The sequence below is a fragment of the Prinia subflava genome, chromosome Z, assembly GCF_021018805.1.
Source record: "Prinia subflava isolate CZ2003 ecotype Zambia chromosome Z, Cam_Psub_1.2, whole genome shotgun sequence".
NCBI classification, from domain to species: domain Eukaryota; kingdom Metazoa; phylum Chordata; class Aves; order Passeriformes; family Cisticolidae; genus Prinia; species Prinia subflava.
The window spans coordinates 22379611-22398297 of NC_086283.1; the positions used below are offsets into that span (position 1 = coordinate 22379611).

The window sequence follows — 18687 nt, forward strand, 5'->3', positions numbered from 1 at the left end:
AGCGGATCTATTACCCTGAGTGTTGTGTTAAAGCCCTTGTCTTGCATTTCTGTTTTTAGATGCAATTAGTCTTAACCTGGCAAGAGTTACTTGTTGTAAACCGTTGCTGCTGCTGCGATGCAGCTTCGTCCCTGGGCCACGTTCTGTCAGCGTTTTCCTGCAGCTCAGCATGGGGAAGGGGGTCACCTATACCCTGCCAGCTGCCAGGATCATCCTTCTTTCTTGGGAGCCTTTTTGGGACATGTTGCCATACTAGCTTTTCTGGCTGTGCTCCTCCAGCTTCCATTGGTTTGGGAAGCCTTCAGCCTCTGCCAGTGCATGCGTGCGGAGCTGCTCACGCTCCTTCCTGCATTCCTTGGGATTTGATAATTCCCTCACTGGTTCCTTGGGCTGGGGGCTGTGCCAGGGGGGGCTTTGTCAGCCTGCCAGCTCTTTGCTGATGCCTTTTGAATGCGGCCACTTTCATGTGCTCCTCATCCTCCTTCCCACAACTTGTTTGGTGGAGGGGAGTTGAAAGCCCAAGGGCCGTTTGATGCCATGATGGGAGCTGTGAACTTGTGCTGATAAAACCCCAATTAAGCGGCTTCCTCATTCTTCACCCAAATGGGCCTGGCTTCCTACACACCCGGACCAAGCAGAGCCGGCCTGGTGGCATCTGTCTGGTTTTGGGGCTTTGCTCGTCCATCCCCATCCCGCTGGGAGCCGCTGGCAGAGGATGGTGATGCCGCGTGGGAGCCAGTGTCCGGACACAAACAGCTCTAACGGTGTCCTGCTCCTGACTTCAAAGCCCGGGCCCTGGCCATGTCAAACCCTAATAATGGCCTTTAGACAACACGCGGTTCCTTGTCTTGCAGGCTTGTCTGAAGAGCGTGACCACAGTAAATGTGATTTTGTTGAGCCCTGTCCCTTAAGCCTCTGCCTCTTTTCTCTTCTCCTCCTCCCTCCTGACCTTTTCAGCTCAGTGCTGTCCCCGGACAGCCCCTGGCAGCTGATCTCATGGCTCAGCCTTTCACGGCCCTAATAGGGATGAAAAGCCCCCTCAGAAAGGGCTGGTGTCCCGCTCCCGGCTGGGAGGTAAATACCCCGTGCTTTGATGTGCTCTGGGGCCAGGGAGGCCCTGCCTACCACAAATCCCCTCCCAGGGGTCTCCGCCTGCTGTAACTACCCACCCAGGGGTCCCTGGGCCCACTCAACTCTCTGGCTGCTGGGCAGCCCAGCTCTGCCTGCAGCCCTGGCACAACAAAGGGCTCTGGAGCTGGGCATTGGGTGCTGTCTACCTGGGAAACTGGGCTGGCTGCATCCTAGGATGCTCTTCCCCAGGAGACATAATTTCCAAGAGCATCTGTAGCATTGTCGTGACCCCTTTAGCATTGTCACGACCCATTAGGAGAAAACAAAATGTGTTTAACTGCTCAGTGCTCCTGAACACTGATTTAACAGTGGAGATGGCGTGCAGGGGTGATGGCAGCGAAGAGGTGACATCTCCGTCTGCATCACCTGCCTGATCCCGCTCTGCTTCCCTGTTCCTGGGACACTGGAGAGCTGCCTGTCCCCCCCCAAAAGGGCTCTCTTGGCAGCTATGGTCGGAGGCTCACACCAAAGCAGGTTTTTGGTACATCCCATCTTCCCTTTCCTCATCCTGGCTCTTTCAGCCCCTGCTCCTCCTGCCATGTCTGCAGGCAATCCCAGGGCATCTCCTGGAGCTGCAGCTGTATGGATTGTGGTGGACCTGACTTTCAGTGATGGTCAGTTCTGAGGACTTCCTCTGGGATGCTGGAAGAGATTAAACTTGGCTGCTTTGGGGTTAAATGTTGAGTAGGAGACTGTCAAGGCAGAAGGAGCTTTCAGCTTGCTGAGGAATTGAAACAAATCCTGGTGTACTGGTGTGTCTGGGAAGCTGGGCATGGATAAATGCAGGCAGCTACTTCCTTGGCATATTTTTTTAAATGACCATAACATCAAGACCCTCTTCCTGGACTTCTCTCCTGGGATTCCTATTGCAATCCATTGTTCCTGTAGTGTTGCAAAGAGGCTTGTTGGCATCACTGCAGCTCCAAACTCGTGTGGAGGGGTCTGTGATGGTGGGTGCTGGGTGTATGAGGGTAGGTGCTGGGGGGTGGTGGTGGGTGCTGGTGATGGTGGGTGCTGTCTGTCAGACCAAGAGCTCACTGAGAGTTCCAGGAAGCACCACCACACTTGGACCCTGGGACATGCGGGGTGCAGAGAGTCTGACATTAATGAATTGTGACATGCCACCCTTTTCCTTCCCTAATTTCTAGAGATCTGTGTCTATCCACCCCTCAGCCAGGCCAGCCCAGGTGGTGTGTGGCACCTTTAGCAGGTCACCTTTTCGGGGAGGATTGGTGTCGTCCTCCATTTAAAGTCTCTTTGCCCCGGGATTGATGTTTTTGCTGCTGCTGTGTAATGCCTGAGCTCTTTGATCCCACCTGGCAGTGTAGAGTGCGAGTTACACACCTCATGGAGGGGGGGGGTTGCAGGAGAAGTGGAATCTGGAGGCAGCTGCAGTGGAATCGGCTCTAATTTGGGGATAGAGAATCGCCTTCCTCTGTCCATCACTCAGCGAGGAGGCAAATCCTTGTCATGAGAGTTAGGGGTTTATGTGGCATCTATTGGAAATTTCCTAACCCTGTAACTCCAAGTGTTGCTGGAGACTATTTTGATCCATGCACTGGTGTCTGCCTGGAGCAGAGACCAGCTTCTGAGGTCCTGTCATGCAGTCCTCAGGAGCAATGGATCATCTCCTGCTCCAATTGTGGGGTGCAGCACTGGGAGCCGCAGCTGATCCTGCTCCGAGCCGGGCTCTGGTGGGTGCATGGCCACAATGGGACCAGTGCCTGGGCTGGCTCCTCTCACAGGCAGGGGATTATTTGCAATTCTGGGCCAGGAGTTTCACCAATGTCACCTCCCCCGTTCCAGAAGTTCCTGGTGGTTATGCAAAGTTTGCCTGTAATTGCGCTGGGGTTTCCTCCTGGCTGTCCCACAGCACCCAGACCTGCTGTCCCTCCCCACTGCCTTGGCACCTCCTTGGCTCCCTGAGCTCTCCCAGGCACCTGGAGCTTCCAGAAGATCTGCACATGAGCTTGTCCCTTGGTCAGCCTCTCTGTCCCTGATAACCTGAAGTTTTCTCTGAGCCCCCGGGAGTATGGATGGAGCCCAAGCTCAGGTGGGCAGCTGGCGTTGGCCTTGCAGCTGGAGGATGGCACTGTGCTTTCTCCATTCCCTTCGCAAAGGATTTCTCAGTCATCTCCGAGGTGTTTTACTACCCAACAGGAGGGAATTACACCCTGTTGAAAGGCAACAAGTGCTGTCCTCCCCTCCTGCTCTCAGCAGGGCCCACAAATTATTCTGGCAGAGCATCAGGTAAAGAATTATGTGGCATTTTCATCCTGACCTGTCTCCAGTTGCTTGGTGTGACCATAGGGACTGCACAAATCACCTTCCTCTCCCAATGACATGCTCCTTCTTTGGAAGGGATGGACAGACTCAAAGACAAAGGGTTTATTTAGGGCCATGGTCCCCCTGAGCTGGGCAGGAAGCAGGGTGAGGACACTGGGAATTTCCACAGCTCATCCACACTGACAGTGTTGACGATAAAGGGTTTGAGTGAGTCACCAGGCTGTAGTCCTGCAGCAAAGATGTGCCTTCTTGGATGAGGTTCCCTGCAATCCAGCCCAGATGAGGTTCCTTGCAATCCAGCAGTGACTCTTAATTATGATACTAATTAGGGTTGGTTATTGTGTTTCACCAGAAAGCTCTTTTAATGGGAAATTAGCTTTTCACTTAAGCATTACTTAGGTTAAAGTGTCTTTTTCTAGTGGATACTTCAGTGTTTGCCTGTTCTCCCTTTGCCCCAGAAAAGAATGGGAGAGAGTGGAGCTGTAGGTGGTGAGGATGATGTAGTGGGTGGTGTCCTCCCTTCTTCCAGCTGTAACTGTGTGAATGTCCCTCTGCTCCCTATAAGGAATGGGGCTAATTTAGCCCTTTAATTTGATTTTGGGGATTCTGACCCTGGTCAGGGAAAGCCAAACCCCATCCCGGGCAAACCCCATGTGATGTTCATTCCTATTTCCAGCAGTATATTTGAACTGGGGATTTTCCCACTGTGTTTGCTGGAGCAGGGAATGTGGGGTGGGATGGCCAGATTCCCAGTGCTCCATGGGCTGGCTGCAGCAACAGGCTCCTCAACTGCCTTGTACAGCTGTGGGGTGAGACACAGCAATCCCAGTTGGCTTCATGGCATGGGCCTGGGCCTGGCAGTGCCCTGATGCCGGGGGGAGAGCAGAGGTGTCCCTCTCGCAGTCAATGGTGCTGGTAGAGCAGCCCCCACGGCCCTTCTGTTTCCATGCCGGACCGTGTGGCTGGAGCAGCTCTGGAGCTGGCAGGAGTGGCTGTGAAACCCAAGCCTTGCACCTCCTGCGCCGTGCAGGAACGGGACAGGGCCGGGCTGGCTCACACAGGCATTTCAGGGGCTGCAGGGCCCCTTCCCGGCGCAGCTGCCTCGGGAAGGCTGGGAGAAGGCTGGAAGAGGGCTGCCGGCCCCGCTGGCAGTGTGACAGCATGGGGTGGGCTCCCTCTGCACGGCCCCTGCCCCAGCGCTGGCAGCAGCCCCAGCCAGTGTGCTGGAGCTCAGGGAAGGAGCCGGGGGCTGTGTGCGGGGTGGGGGGCTCGTGTCCCCACAGTGAGGCTGGCTGGGAAGTGACACTGATATTAATGTTAACAGTACCAATAACGGGATGCTCTGAGCTCGAGCTGCGTGGTTAGGAGGAGGAGGAGGAGCAGGGGCTGTAACCAAGCTGTGCTCACCGGAGGCCCCAGGGAGTTGGTGTGCAGTGAAGCAGGCGGGTGCCTCTGCTCCATGACCTGGAAGTGGCTCCATGTCCCCTGGGGTGCCAACCCTGGTTGGGATGGGTGCAAAGGAGCTCAATGCCCATGGTGGGCTGGGCTCCAGTGGAGCACCTCTGTGTTGGTACTGAGGGGGTGTAAAACAGCTTGAAAAATTTAGAGAGGAGAGGTGGCAAGAGCAAGGATTTTATCTGAAGTGCAGTCTGCTCATGGATTCCTGCAGGGATCTCTGGTAGTGTCTGAGATGTGGGAGGCACATCTCCAGGGTGACCTGAAGGGGCTTCAACCTGTGCCAGGAGGGGCTTTCAGCCCAGGAGTGTCCAGGCTGGGCTGGGGCTGCCTGGCACCAGCTGCACCTTGCCAGGGTCGGCCCCATGGCTCCAGTGAGATCAGGGTCAGGCTGTGGGACACTGATGGGATGCTGTCACCTCTCCTGAAGTGATGGAAACACAAACCTTGTGCAGGTCTGGGGGCACGGGGGTGGTGGGGACCGTGGCCAGGCTGCAGCCACGCCGTGCCTGGCTGGGGCTGGAGCAGGGCTGAGCTGCACAGATGGAAGAGTGATTAAGAGCAATAAAAGGAAAGAGACTTGGATTCGCTACAGTCTCAGCACATTAATTGTGCTTTGGGGCCCAAATCATAACGCAGCCCTGCTAGAGGGAATCCAGCAGAGAAACCAAACATCTTGCTCTGGCCAAGGCTGACCATTTAAGAGACCCTTGCCTTCATCTCTTGCCAGGTATTACTTCCAGCGTCTCCCATCTGCCAAAACCCGAGTTCTTCTTTGAAATATTTTTAGGGGAGGGAGAAGAGCTCTGGTGACACTGAGTGCTGGTGCTGGGGAGGCCGCAGGGACAGCACATGGCATTGCTGGCTTGGAGATGGGACTGTGGGGTTGTTGGGGGTCTCAGCCATCTGTCTCAGCTCTGTGGTGTGTGTCACTGGGCTGGATGGGTGTGTGAGATTCCAGGAGTGGGGGTTCTGCTTGGCTTCCATGGTGGCTGAGCATCTCCTCTAAATTGACAAGCAATTACATGGTTAATGGTATCACTGTTAAATCCGCATCACTCAGCAGCCCGGGGCTTAATGCTCCATTAGGGCAGAGGCATCTGATGGCTCTCTGGGCTGGGAGCAGCCTTTGGAAGTCACTGGCCAGAGGTTATTTTTGCTTTCCCAGTTCTACAGCCAACTAGTGAATCCTTCCAAAATGGAATAGGGCAGGAAAATGCTCCTGTACGCTCAGTGTTGCTGAGGCTGGCTGGACTGAGCCTTGCTGGTATGGCGTGGGGAGGTGATAGTGTTGTGATAGACCTGCCATTTCCTATTCCATGGGTTTTCCCAGCTCCCTGCTTTGGCTTCCTTCATTGTGTCACAGCTCTGCCTCCTGGTGCTCCTCTCTGTAGCTCGGGGCTCTCCCAGCTCTCCTGCAGCCGCTGCCGTGCCTGTGGATTAAACATTTTTCTTGGTGGACTCTGGGTTCCATTGGCAGCTGAGGATTGGTGGTGTCACCACGGCTCACCCTAACTGTGGCAGTGAGGGGCAGAGGCACCTGGAGAATCCAAGGGCCACCCGGATCCCAGTCTGGATCCACTGGAACTGGGCTGAGCTGAGCCTGGAGCCTTCTGCTCGGGCTTCTTCCACTGGGAAAGCAGGAAACAGAGCAGGAGGAGCAGCTCGTCACTGCTGAGCTTCACAGGGAATTGCACTGGAGGAGGCTTTCCTGGTGGATCAGGGACCCGCTGCTCTCACATCACCCTGCCCTGCGTGTTCACGTCAGACTCTCTGGACTCCGCACCATGTGGATGGATTTGGGGATTTAGGATTTTGGCTTTTGGAAGCTCAACCAGCTTCACGGAGCATCCAACTTTACTCCAGCCCATTGTGGATTTACAGGGAATGTGGAAGCTCCTGTCCTTACTTCCAGAGGCCATTCCAAGACCATCACTGTGGGTTTTACAAATGTTTTTCCTTTTTTTTTTTTTCCCCTCAAGCAATTGTTTCATTTTTCCACCTGGTTCCCTCTCAAAGCTGCTTTCTCCCTCATCATTTCCATGGCCAGAACAAGGAGAAACTTTATGTCCAAGTGTGGGGTGGGAAGAGGGGTGCTCAGCTGTGTCCCTTTGTCCATCCCTGTGGCTCCAGCTGCCATCCCTGTGGCTCCAGCTTCCATCCCTGTGGCTCCAGCTGTTCCCTCTGTCCTCTTTGGACCTTTAATATTTTTCTTGTATGTGGATGGAATGTCTCCATAGTTATTTGGAGGAACTGCTGCCTTCGTGGGGTCTTCTGGTTTCCCCCAGTTGAACCATGCTTGCTCGTTACCTCATTTTTTTATAATTAGTTAATTATTTATAAATCAGGCCTTGCGAGGCCTCACAGGGCCTGGTTTTTATAGACTGCTGCCTTCTCCCTCGATGGATGAATTTCTCTGAGATGCAACAACCCATGGCATAGAGCTGGGAAGCTGGGAAACTGTTCAAGGAGCTGCTTCAGGGCTGTGAGCTGGGATGTATCTGCTGATTTCACCCCAGACCGGCGCCTCCGGCCTGGGAGAACTGGGCTGCCGAGCTTTCTGCTGGAGTTCATTCCTGATGTGTTTTTATGGGGAGTCTGAGCTCAGGTCCGTCCTGTTTGGATTCCAGAGAACTCGTGCAGGCTGTCAGGGGCGTTTCTCCACATTCCCAGGCGTTTGCGTGGGGCTTGGTGCTGACAGTGCTGCTGTCGGAACAGCCACCAGCGGATCCCAGCTGGATGCACCATCCCAGCTGGATGGATGGCTCCATCCTGGGAGCTGCTGGTAGGGGGGACCCCGCTGCAGGAGAGGTGATAACTCAGCAAATGGCCCAAGGACTTTCTGATTAGGAAAACATTTGCTGGGGTTTCAGGCAAGATCCTTGATTGCACAGAGCTGTTAGGAAAGAGCTGATGGACTTGGAGCCTGCTTCCCGGTGGGATCCGGGTGTACTTTCCAGAGTATCCCAATGTGGAGGCTCGTGGAGGCACCCAGCCTCCTGCTGTGGGAAGGGGAGTGTGGAATGTGGAATCTGGAAGGATGACCTTGTTCTGTACTCCAGCCTCTTCCTGTCCCCTAACACCCAACAGGGTCCAATGGATTCATCCCAAATTTCTGCCTCCCAGACCTGCTTTTTTGCAGGATGGAGGCAGGAATTGGCCTGCACAGGGAACCTGAAACCCCAGCACTGAGCTTTGGCCTTGAGGCTTGGGAAGGTGTTGGCTGCACTGTGCTGGCCAAGTCCTGTCTTGTGTCTGGAAAATTATCCATGGACCCCATGATTCTCTGTAGCATTGCCTTCCCCAAGCTGTTGCTGAGCTTCTCCCAGGTTTCCCTGCTTCCCTGGGTGAATTGATCCCTGTAGTTGGATTTGGTGGAGCACTGGGATGATTTGTGTTTGCTGCGATGGAGGGAGGTGATGGGGTTGGAACCATCCTGGTCCCTGGGCAGATCTGGCTCCTTGCCAGGCACAGTGGCCGCATCCAGGACCCTGGTGGGGTCAGAAACCAGTTTTTAGTTTTTTGAGTCTGTTTGGCAGAATCTGACATTTAGGTGCCTAATCCTGAAATGCTCGTGTTTGGGTTTATTCTCTCTTGTGTCCCCCCTGCACTGAGCCCCGCAGAGGGCTGGAGGATGGGGAACTCCCATGGGATACAAGGGCTGAAAACTCTGTGCTGGCTCCAGCAAAAAGTTAATGTGAATTTAAGTGACTTCTGCCCTGCAATTAGAGCCCCCAGAGCCCACTGGGGCTCTTGAGTTTACATTCTTCACCAAGGCAAAGGGTGTAATTAGAGATGTATAATTTAAACTGTGCATATGCAAGTGTTCCCATTCTGCACCAGGAGCAAAGGAAATTATCCAGGAATTAAAGGGGGAGGAGGGTGCAGGCGTGGAGAATGGCTCACTTGTGTGGATGTGGCAGTGAGAGGAAGCTGCAGGGATCATGTCCTCACTGCTGCAGGCAGCTTTGGAAGGGGCAGGAGTTGGGAATTCGGTGGGCTCTGGAATGGGATGTGAAGATGTGCCTGTAATGGAGGGTCAGGAGTGAATCCCTAGGGTAGGAGGTGCCAGGGATAGTTGAGACCTGCTTGGCCGTGCCAGGGGACAGTGAGGACCTGCCTGGGGACAGGTTGGGGGGACCTGCCTGGCAGTGCCAGGGAACAGTGGAGACCTGCATAGTAATGCCAGGGAGCAGCAAGAGCTGCTCAGCAGTGCCCTTCCAGCTTCTAGGAACCTGTCTAACATTCCGTCTCTTTTCTTGCAGCCACTTCCAACGGCACGCTGGATGGCCTGGAGAACCGGGAAGGAGGGGTCTGCCAGACACGCTCCATGAAGATCGTCATGAAAGTGGGGCAAGGTGAGTCCTCCTGTTCCCTGGGGTCTCCTGCTGCCCCCTGAACCAGGGTCCCTGTTCCTTTGGGGGATGTGGGTGTTGAAGATTCCAGGGAAACTGAGGCCAGGCCAGCTGCTCCTGGGAGCACTCCTTGGTTAGTTCAACAGAATTGCATTTTCAGGATCTTTCTTCTTGCAGTTTTTCTCTTGCCAACATGGCGTATGTGTGGAGCACTGGGATTGAAAGGGAGCGATCGTTCCCGGTTTCCTCGTGGGCTATATCCCGGTGGGAAGTGAGCTCAGCACAGGACCCATGAGCCCTGCAAGTGCCTTGGGGGGTCTGGCACAGGCTCTGTGGCTTCCCGGGCATCCAAGGGGGCATTGTAGCTGGTCAGGCATCAGAGATTTGGCTTGGTGGCTCTCAGCTGTGGAGGCTACCAGGCTGTGGGAGCTCTGGTGGCAGTGGGATACCAGAGATATCACCAATGGGCTCTTCTCCTGGAGCTCTTGCACCCCACCACTTCCATCCCGAGCTGCTTCCCAGCCCCAGCAATGCCCTGGGCCCGTTTTGGCCCCGACTTGGATGCGCAGCTCCCGATTCTGCTTCTCATTATTGTGTTTGCACGTCGGGGCCAATATTTATAATAAACAGGCAAAGCTGTGCTGCAGCCTTGGCCTCCTGCCTGCCCTTCTCTTCCTCCCTCTGCCTAAGCAAGAAACCTGTCCCGGCCCACGCACGGGAGCTCTGAAAACAGCAAAGCAGGGAATTAGGGTGGGGACCTGCTTCCCACAAGCCCCGGAGCAGCTCAGCCTTGCTCTGTTGCTCTCGGCATCTCCCAGTGCTCCTGTGCCTCAGGAGTGGCTGACAACTAGGGGCACGTCTTTAGGGGGGAACAAGCTGCATCCTTCCAGGTTGGATGAAGGCTTCTCATCCGTCCCTCTCCTTTCCTAGATCCAAATGCAGTGATCCCAGAGCAGCTGACAACTAGTCGGCCGAGCAAGGAGTCGGATGACACTGTGAAGGTCATCACGCAGAGCCCACGCAGCAAGGTCCCAGCAGTGGAGGAGCCCGGCAAGCCAGGTAGGTATTCCAGGGATCCCCAGGAGAGGGATGGGGCTCTGCCTGCTGTAGGGCCAGTGCAGGTTCTCCAAGTTGAGCTTGTTGCTTGGATCCCAGGGATACCAGACTCTCCGGATCCAGGATCTGGATGGGTTTGCCATAACTGTTGTGCCCATCTCTGCTGCCCTGCTGCTGTCCCAAGCCCAGGGTGCAGAGCAGCTTGGATTTGTTTTTCCAGCTCCTGGCAGAGCTTGGCAGGGAGGTGCTATTTCAGCACTCTTCCTCCTCCTCCTCCTCCTCCCATGTGTTCCTCACAGTACATCTGAGAGGGCTTGGAGGAGGTGAGGTTCTCGGGTGTGAGAGCCCTTTGAAGGTGGTTTCCTGAGTTCCTGACCTCTCTGAGAGCAAAGTGGAATCAGATGAAGCTGGGAAGAATCTCTCTTTTCTTCCTGCCTGGATCGACCTCTGAGCACTGCTGCTGTGTGGGCTATGGCTGCTCCAGCCCAGGGGACAGTAATTGGAGACTGGGAGGGGATCTGGGTGTCAGAGCCCACATTCACCAGGGCATTCCGGTCTGTTGTGGAGAGCAAAGGCTCCCCAGGTCTGGAATGATGTCACCTGGACATGATCAACACTCTGCCTCATAGGCTGGGAGATGAGAAGGGGAGCAGTGGTGCAGGGTGGGGGACAGGGTGTTTGATGACCCTTCTGTGGATGCCTGGGGCACCTGCCTGCCCTGCCCAGTCCTTCCCAGAAATGTGTGGGTCTGACTGAGGTGGGAAGGTGGGGAGCAAGTGCCATCCCCTTGGACGTGAGGGGCTCCCCTCCTTGGGAGCACGGCAGGAGAATGTTGTGCTGAGTTTGGGGGCCAGAGAGGGGCTGTCCAATGGACAGCTCGTCCCCCTGCTCCACAGATATGAACCATGCATGGACAGAGCGTAGATCTGGCTGCCTCTCTGACCCCCCTCTGCCCTTGCCTTGCAGGCTCTGTCAACCAGGACGGCCAGGAGACCCAAGGTCCCAGCGATGGTTTCCTGAGCTCCAAGGTGGCTGTGTTCGCGGCCATCGGTGCCGGCTGCGTCATCTTCATCCTCATCATCATCTTCCTCGTTGTGCTCCTGATCAAGATCCGCAAGCGGCACCGGAAGCACACGCAGCAGCGAACCGCGGCCTTGTCCCTCAGCACCTTGGCCAGCCCCAAATGCAGCGGGAACGCGGGCTCGGAGCCCAGCGACATCATCATCCCCCTACGGACTACAGAGAACAACTACTGCCCACACTACGAGAAGGTGAGCGGGGACTACGGGCACCCCGTCTACATTGTCCAGGAGATGCCCCCGCAGAGCCCAGCCAACATTTACTACAAGGTGTGAGGAGCAGCCTGGGAACGGCCGATGCAGCAGCGCGGGAGCACCGGGCGCGGGGCTGGTGCCGCAGGGAGGAAGCGAAACACCCCCCTCGGCACGGCACAGCCAGCGCCGGGAGCGGCGCCGGGGAGCGGAGGGCTCAACGCTCACGTGCTGATTCTCCCCTTTGTATTTAGTTTTGTAGTTCTCAGCTTTTGTAATCCCAAGACTCTTGAGGGTGAGCCTTCAGCCTCCTCCTCTTCTTCTCCAGACTGTGGCCGGCCGTGGGGGGCGGGCGCCGTGCCTTTCCGCGCTCGGGACACCACTGGCAAACCCAGAGACTCCACCTCCCCTTTGTGGTTTGGGATTTCCCCTCGTCACCCCTCTGGCCCCACAGGAAGTGCCCCGCCAGCACCGCGGGGTCCTGGAGCCTGGAGCAACACTGGGGCCTCGGTCCCAGAAGCAGCAAGCACACAGGGGGATGAGGAGGAGGATGCTTTGCCAAGGTGCCAAGATGCAGACAACTGTGCAGGGAGGAAGCTGGCAAACCCGATTTACTACTACTACTATTATTATTATTATAATTATTTTAATTTTTTTGTAACATTTTTATTTTTGTGGATTCCGGGCAGGACTCTGGCCCACTGCCTCTGGGCACATGCCATCACCTCCTTCCAGCACGTGATCCCGCCGGCCACGGGGCAGATCCCACTCCCCCCACTGCCCCTGGAAATTTTTGTGTTCGTAGCTGTTGACTCTTGTTTTAGTCTCTTTATAAAAAGAAAGAAAGAAAAAAAATTCTATCTCCACCCTGTCTCAAGCATTCAGTGCACGAGGGGCTGGACACTGCTCCTGCCCCATGCAGAGCAGCCGTGGCCTGGCAGCTCTTCCCGACCCCTCTGGAGTATCCCACTGTGGAAAAAAGCCTTTGACTTTCCATCAGGCTGAATCTTAGCCTGCTGGAAGCAAAGTAGGAGGTGGCAGAGGTATGCTGCAGCCCACTCCCAAGCTGGGCATACTGCAGGTGGTTGTCCTTGGAAAGGAAAACTGGAAAACAAAGGTTCCTGACCTGCAACTCATGCCAGGGTGTCAGGAGGAGGCTGGTGTTTGGGGCTGGAAGCCCCCAAAAGGCTGGACCACCAGGCTGGGTTGGGAGCTGAGCCAAAGGCTTTTCCACCCACTTGGTTTACCTGAAGAATCCAGTGCCCCTCAGCAGGATCTGCTTTGGGAACCAGCCCCCACTGTGCCTGTTCCCCACCCTGCTTCTGGCACAGGAGCATTCCCTGTCCTGCCACCTCCCGGGGATCCCACAGACCGGGCTCCATTGCCCTTTCCTTGCCCATCTCCTGGCCAAAGCTGGAAGGTGGGATCATTCCCAACTTTCTCTTCCTGGGAGGAGCCGCCAGCACCACGGCTGATGCCAGTGAGCCCGGTGGGGCTGGCAGTGTCCTGTCGCTGCCTGTCCTCGGGCTGTCCCCCCTTCTTCATTTTCTTTTCCTTCCAGCAGTAGCTGCTTTTGCTCAGGGAGCAGGAGTTGGGCCAGCAGGGCTGTTCCTACCTAGGCTGTTCCGCCTGTCCCCAGGGCCCCGAATCCCGCATTAGGAAGTGCCCAAAGAGCGAGGGAGCTGCTCTGGTAAAGTGCCTTGACAAGGAGCGGGCAGGGGCGGGGGCAGAGCAGGGACGGGGGATATGTGGCCTGGGAGGATTTGGTGGCCCTAGGGGGATTCAATGGCCCAGCTGCTGCACTGAGGTTTGGCCCTGAGCAGGATGGGAGCATCCTGTGGTGTCACGTCGTTGGGTTTGTAGGTTAGGGCAGGAATCAAGCTCCCCTCCTGCCCTCAGCATCCCGAGGTGGTAATGCTTCCAGGGCCCTGAACCAGCTGCTTCTCTCGGAAGAGATGCGTCCCAGCGGGTGCTCCCCCCGCTTCCCCATCCCAGCACTGCTTCCCTGTGTAGCACCTTCCATCCCTCTCTCCTCTGTGGGATCCACTGCCCATCCTGGCCTGGGAGCTGCCCCCACCAGGGCCCCCATTCTCCGATGGGGAAATCCCAGAGAATTGTGTCTTAAAAAAAGCCCCTTTCTCTTTTCCCTCTGCCAAACCTTAGCCTGTGTTTCCCGAAGCAGGCAGAGTCCTGGCCGGGTGGTGGTAGCAGTGGTGATGGTGACAGTGACAGTGAAATCCCTTGAGAGTAGTGACCAGAGTGGAAAGGGAAGCAAGGGGATGATGTACTTCTGGTTTGGTTTTGGTGGAGAAGGCACAGAGTCTGGCCATGAGTTGTACCAAGTGATCTGACAGTGCCAGTGGCTTCTCTTGGTGGCCGTCCCCAGCTGAGGTCTCCATCAGTCCCACTCCTGCTGCTGGGAACAGCTGCAAAACCTTGTAAATATGTGAAGAAAGGGTGAAATCAGAACTCTTGGTTTTTGCTGAGCACCTCGGGCTGCTGGGTCCTGGATCAGAGTGTGTCCCTTGGGTTTTTCATGGAAAGCATTGAAATTTGGTTGATTTTTCCTTTTTTTTTTGATTCTGTTCCCCCCCCCCTTTTGTTTGTGTAAATACTAGTCTTTTTTGGAAAAAATAATGTAAAGATGTTTTGTATAAACTCCGAATTATTTTCTGGTTGCTTTTTCTTAGAAAAACAAATGAGAACTTAAAAAAGATGAAAAAAAAGAAATCTTAACCACAAGAACGGGTGTAAAACATTGTCATAGAGCTCAGCCCCGAGCTTGTGGGCTGTGCTCAAGTGTGGGAACTCCCGGGATCGGGACTGGGGACCTGCCCTCGATATAATGCAGGATCAGATGGGCTCCGAGCAGAGAGTGAGGAAGGAATCTGGGATTCTGTTTCATCCCAGAATCTGTGGCTCATTTCCTGTGTCCCAGATCTCTGAGCCCTGCCCTAGCCATGGGCAGAGACTTGGGGACACACGGTGACCTAAACGAGCATCAAATTGATCTACTTTCTTATCTTTAACCAAAAAATCCTTGACTTGGGGATGCAGAACTCAATGCAACATCCTGAGATCCTACTCTGATTTTCTGGGCCTATGGAGCTGCTCCTGGTGCAGATCCCTTTCCCAACTATCCCTGTTTTCTGTTTGCCTGTTTTGGTTGCCAACTGCCAGCTCTCCATGGCCCCATCTTTTCATGGCCTGGGCTGGGGTGGCTTCTCCTCAGCTGTGCCCACTTCAGTGCAGAGTCCCTGCCCGGGGGGGGTGGCCGTGCCTGGAGCATCTCCAGTGTCACGTGGCACTTGTCATGGGCAGCTGGAAGGCATCAGGGAGCCCCCCGTTCTCCCAGTTGCTCCCAGGAGCTAGGCTGTGAACCTGTATTATATCGACAGAGGGTTCCTGGGAGGTTCCAGAGGTGCTGGAGCAGGGATGGACATCATTCTCTCCATCCCGGCAGCGCCACGCCCCTGCACATCCTCACCACACTCCCACATTTCAGAGCTGTGCCACCTCCACATCCCACAGCGTCACATCTGTGCTGTCCCCTGTCCCAAGGGGCCTGGCCCCGCCATCACCAGCTGGGGCTGCCAGATTTTCCCTGTCCACCCTCCACTGCCGTTAGCCAAGAGGTGGATATGGAGCTGGAGCCTGGATGTGCTCCTGGTGTGGGGCATATGGAATGGTTGGGCACTGTGCGGGGAACTGGGCACAGAGGGAACAAGGCCCCTCTGTGCTGGCATCTCCTCAGCTGCAGGGGCACATCCTGGCTCTGGCCTCGGCATCCCTGCGCTGACTGATCCTTCTTGGCTCCTGGTGGGGCTCCGGTGGTGCCGAGATCCCCTCAGCCGCGCTCCCAGCGGCGCAGATTTTCTTTCTTCGTGTCATGTTCCTGGTTTTGATTCCTTTCGCCTTGTCCCAGCTCTCCCGCCCAGTAGCATATCATCGGCATTGGTAACAGCTCTGTGGCAGCTGAACTCCATGGAGCCGTGATGGAAACTGATATATTGTTAAATAAAAGGGGTTTTTTTCCTATGGAATCCTGGCTGTCTCCTGTGTGCTTTGTTCCTGCCCCAGGTTTGAAACTGCAGCCTGAGCTGAAGGGATCTGGGAAGAGCTGGCTGGGACTCACCGGCTGGTCCTGTATGGAGCTGATGGTTTGGTTTGGTCAGGAAAAGTGTGGAGATTTTTGTCAAATATTTACCACTTGGACTCAGGATTAGATGCATTCAGGGTTTGGATATGGTTGGGCACTCCATGGATATGGTCTTTTCCAGTCCAGATGATTCAGTGTTTCCATGGCTTTGTCCCTGCAGCTGGAGAATCCTGGAGGCCCCTGGATTCCATTTAGGCTTGAGGGGCTGCTCCTGTGCTCTAGAGCAGGCAGAGCCTATTGGGAGCTGCTGGTGGGTGGCACAGGACAGGGATGTCCCATTCCAGGCAGGAATGGACCTGCTCCAGACAGGTACAGGGAAAAGCAGGAAGGGAGTGAGGCTGGCTCCTCCTCACCCTGGAGATGTTTTAGGAGAGGATGGAGTCGTTTTAGGAGAGGATGGAGTCGTGGAAGTACTTGCCTGGTGCAAACCACACCTGCTCCAGTCCAGGTTTTCTTGTCAGGAATTTTGGGTGCTGGATTCTGGGGTAACCACAGGAATATGGGAGGGAATGGGTCTGGTTCATGGGATGTCAGAGGTATAATGGAGCTGAGGCACCAAGAGAAGCTGGAGAAAACTCATCCAACCCAGAGGGGTTCCATCCTTGGAGATGGAACGCAGGGATAGTTTGGAGGTGCTTGGGCGCAAGCAGAACCTCCAGGACCATGCTAAGAACCTGCTGGAGTGAGCAGGGAATGCCGGGTTGGGGGTTGGGATGGGGGGGCCCTGGGGTGCACTGGCCGGGCTCAAATGTGGTTTGCTGGTTTCAGAATCCTCCCTCTCTGCTTGCTTTGATCCCAGTGGGAATGAAATAAGGCTTTTAATTCTAAACAGCTTTGCTGGGTCCTGATGCCCAGAGGGAGAACTGGAAGTGCCAAACGTGCTGGGACCTGCCAGCAGAGGGAAAAGTGCTTTAACAGGTTCCTGGAACCCACCCCCAGCCGGGAGCGAGAGTGTGGGAGGGTCCCTCTGGCTCCGGGGCTGCTCCTGGTGGGACCAGCAGGGACTGGGGGGTGCAGAGCCTGCCAGGCCCATGGGATCACTCCTGGTGCTCCATGTGTGTCCCAAGACAGCTGCAGAAAGGGTTCCCATGGGGCAGGAATGTGCTGGAGCTGTGTCTCCTCCTGATTCTACCCCAGTGCGAGATCCTGCAGAAGTCCCTGTGCTGGGAAGGGTTTGGTTGAAAGCATCCTTGTCCCTGTCTGTGATGGGAGGGGACGTCAAACCCTGCTGCCAGTGCCCAAGGAGGACATAGGAGCAGAGGCCGTGCGGTGGCTCTGCTTCACTCCCAGGGGCCAGCTGGCAGCAAGGGATCAGCAGGATCCTACCCGGGAGCCTCTGGATCTGGAAAGTTCATTAAAGCTGCAGAGCTGCTGATGGTTTTGGATGTCCATCAGGACTGGAGGAGTTATTTTAATTATTTCACATAAAGGAGCTTTTTGTCGAGTTTATTAACTCGCCTTTGGCCGGATCCCATTTGGGAGTGGGGCGGCTGCCAGGCCGGCAGAGCCGGAGCATTTGCAGGATTGGGCTGCTGGGGGTAACCATGTCCCTGCTGCAGGAGTATTTGGGGGGATTGGGATACTGGGGGGCACCGTGTTCCTGGTGCAGGAGCATTTGGAGGGATTGGGATACTGGGGGGCACTGTGTTTCTGGTGCAGGAGTGTTTGGGGGATTGGGATACTGGGTGGCACCATGTTCCTGGTGCAGGAGTGTTTGGGGGATTGGGATACTGGGTGGCACCATGTTCCTGGTGCAGGAGTGTTTGGGGGATTGGGATGCCAGGGTCACCTTGGGTGCAGGAGCGGTGCCATTGTGTGCCATGGCCAGGGTGGAACCCACATGGAAGGGGAGTCCATATGGGAAGAACCTGTATGATCTGGTTAAGGGATGGGAAGCTCAAAGCCCCTTGGGGGAAGGTGAGCGGGGAATGATGGATCAGCAGCACTTCCAGCTCCAGTCTGAGACCAGGCTCAGATGGAGATGGGACATAGGAGCTGCTGTGGGGCTCAGGATGAGCTCTGGTGTGGGGGAGCACGAGGCAAGGACACCCCCAGGATTCCCAGAACATTGGCTCCATGTGCTGGGGCTGTGGTGATGGCACTGGTGCTGACAGGGTGCTCTCCCTGTTGCACCCATCCTCTCCCTCCTAATCCCAGCACTGCCAAGGCATTGCCATCCCTGGAGCTTCCCACTCCTCTCTAGGCCCTGTGCAGCAGTTGCTCCTGCCCATGAGCTGGCCCTGGAAGGCAGCAGGGATGGAGCTGGAGCACCAGTGCCTCCAGCCCCTGTTCTTCCCAGCTTTGGTAGTATTCCCTGGATCTCGGCAGGGCTGAGGGTGAACAGGACAATGTATCCCAGATTTCCTTTCTGATATCACACTCCATTCTCCCATTGCTGCAGCTCATTCCTGGCCTCATCCACCCCTCCCAGCACACTCAGCCTCCTCCTCTGGCATTTCCATTCCAAGGGGAGCATCTGAACCCCCCAGCCTGGAAGGGGCTGGATAACAGCAATTCCTGTTCATAAACCTTGGCTGGACCAGCTGTGGCCGCCAGGATTGGGAAGTTTATCCTTGTTCTCCCTGCAGTATATCCAAAATAACTAACAGGTTTTCCTGGTTGAGGGGCTGGGCTTTTCCCACAGCCAGGCTTTCTGCTGCATCCACTGGCTGGCCTGCACCTGGTTTCCAAGGAGAGGAGCCTGGAAGATCCATTAGGCTGTCGTGGAATGCAACGAGTCCCGCGGGCTCCGTAATAAGAGCAATAACGGGAATGCACTGGGGGGCCGTTTGTCACAGGGATAGGATGGGATGGGATGGGATGGGATGGGATGGGATGGGATGGGATGGGATGGGATGGGATGGGATGGGATGGGATGGGATGGGATGGGATGGCACAAGGATGGGATGGCACAAGGATGGGGATGGGGACAGATAGGGGATGGGATGGAGACGGGAATGTAGATGGTGTTCTC

At 55.6% G+C, this 18687-nt stretch overlaps 1 protein-coding gene across 1 annotated transcript in view; it reads left to right on the forward strand.

Moving 5' to 3' along the window:
- The window catches only part of EFNB1 (ephrin B1), a 45160-nt gene extending 33001 nt beyond the window's left edge, over nucleotides 1-12159 (forward strand). The window contains exons 3-5 of the mRNA XM_063422275.1: nucleotides 9138-9230; nucleotides 10158-10286; nucleotides 11250-12159. Coding sequence (XP_063278345.1) covers nucleotides 9138-9230; nucleotides 10158-10286; nucleotides 11250-11638 — 611 coding nt within the window. The 3' untranslated portion in view covers nucleotides 11639-12159. The remainder of the gene's footprint in view (nucleotides 1-9137; nucleotides 9231-10157; nucleotides 10287-11249) is intronic.
- The last annotated feature ends 6528 nt before the right edge of the window (nucleotides 12160-18687 follow it).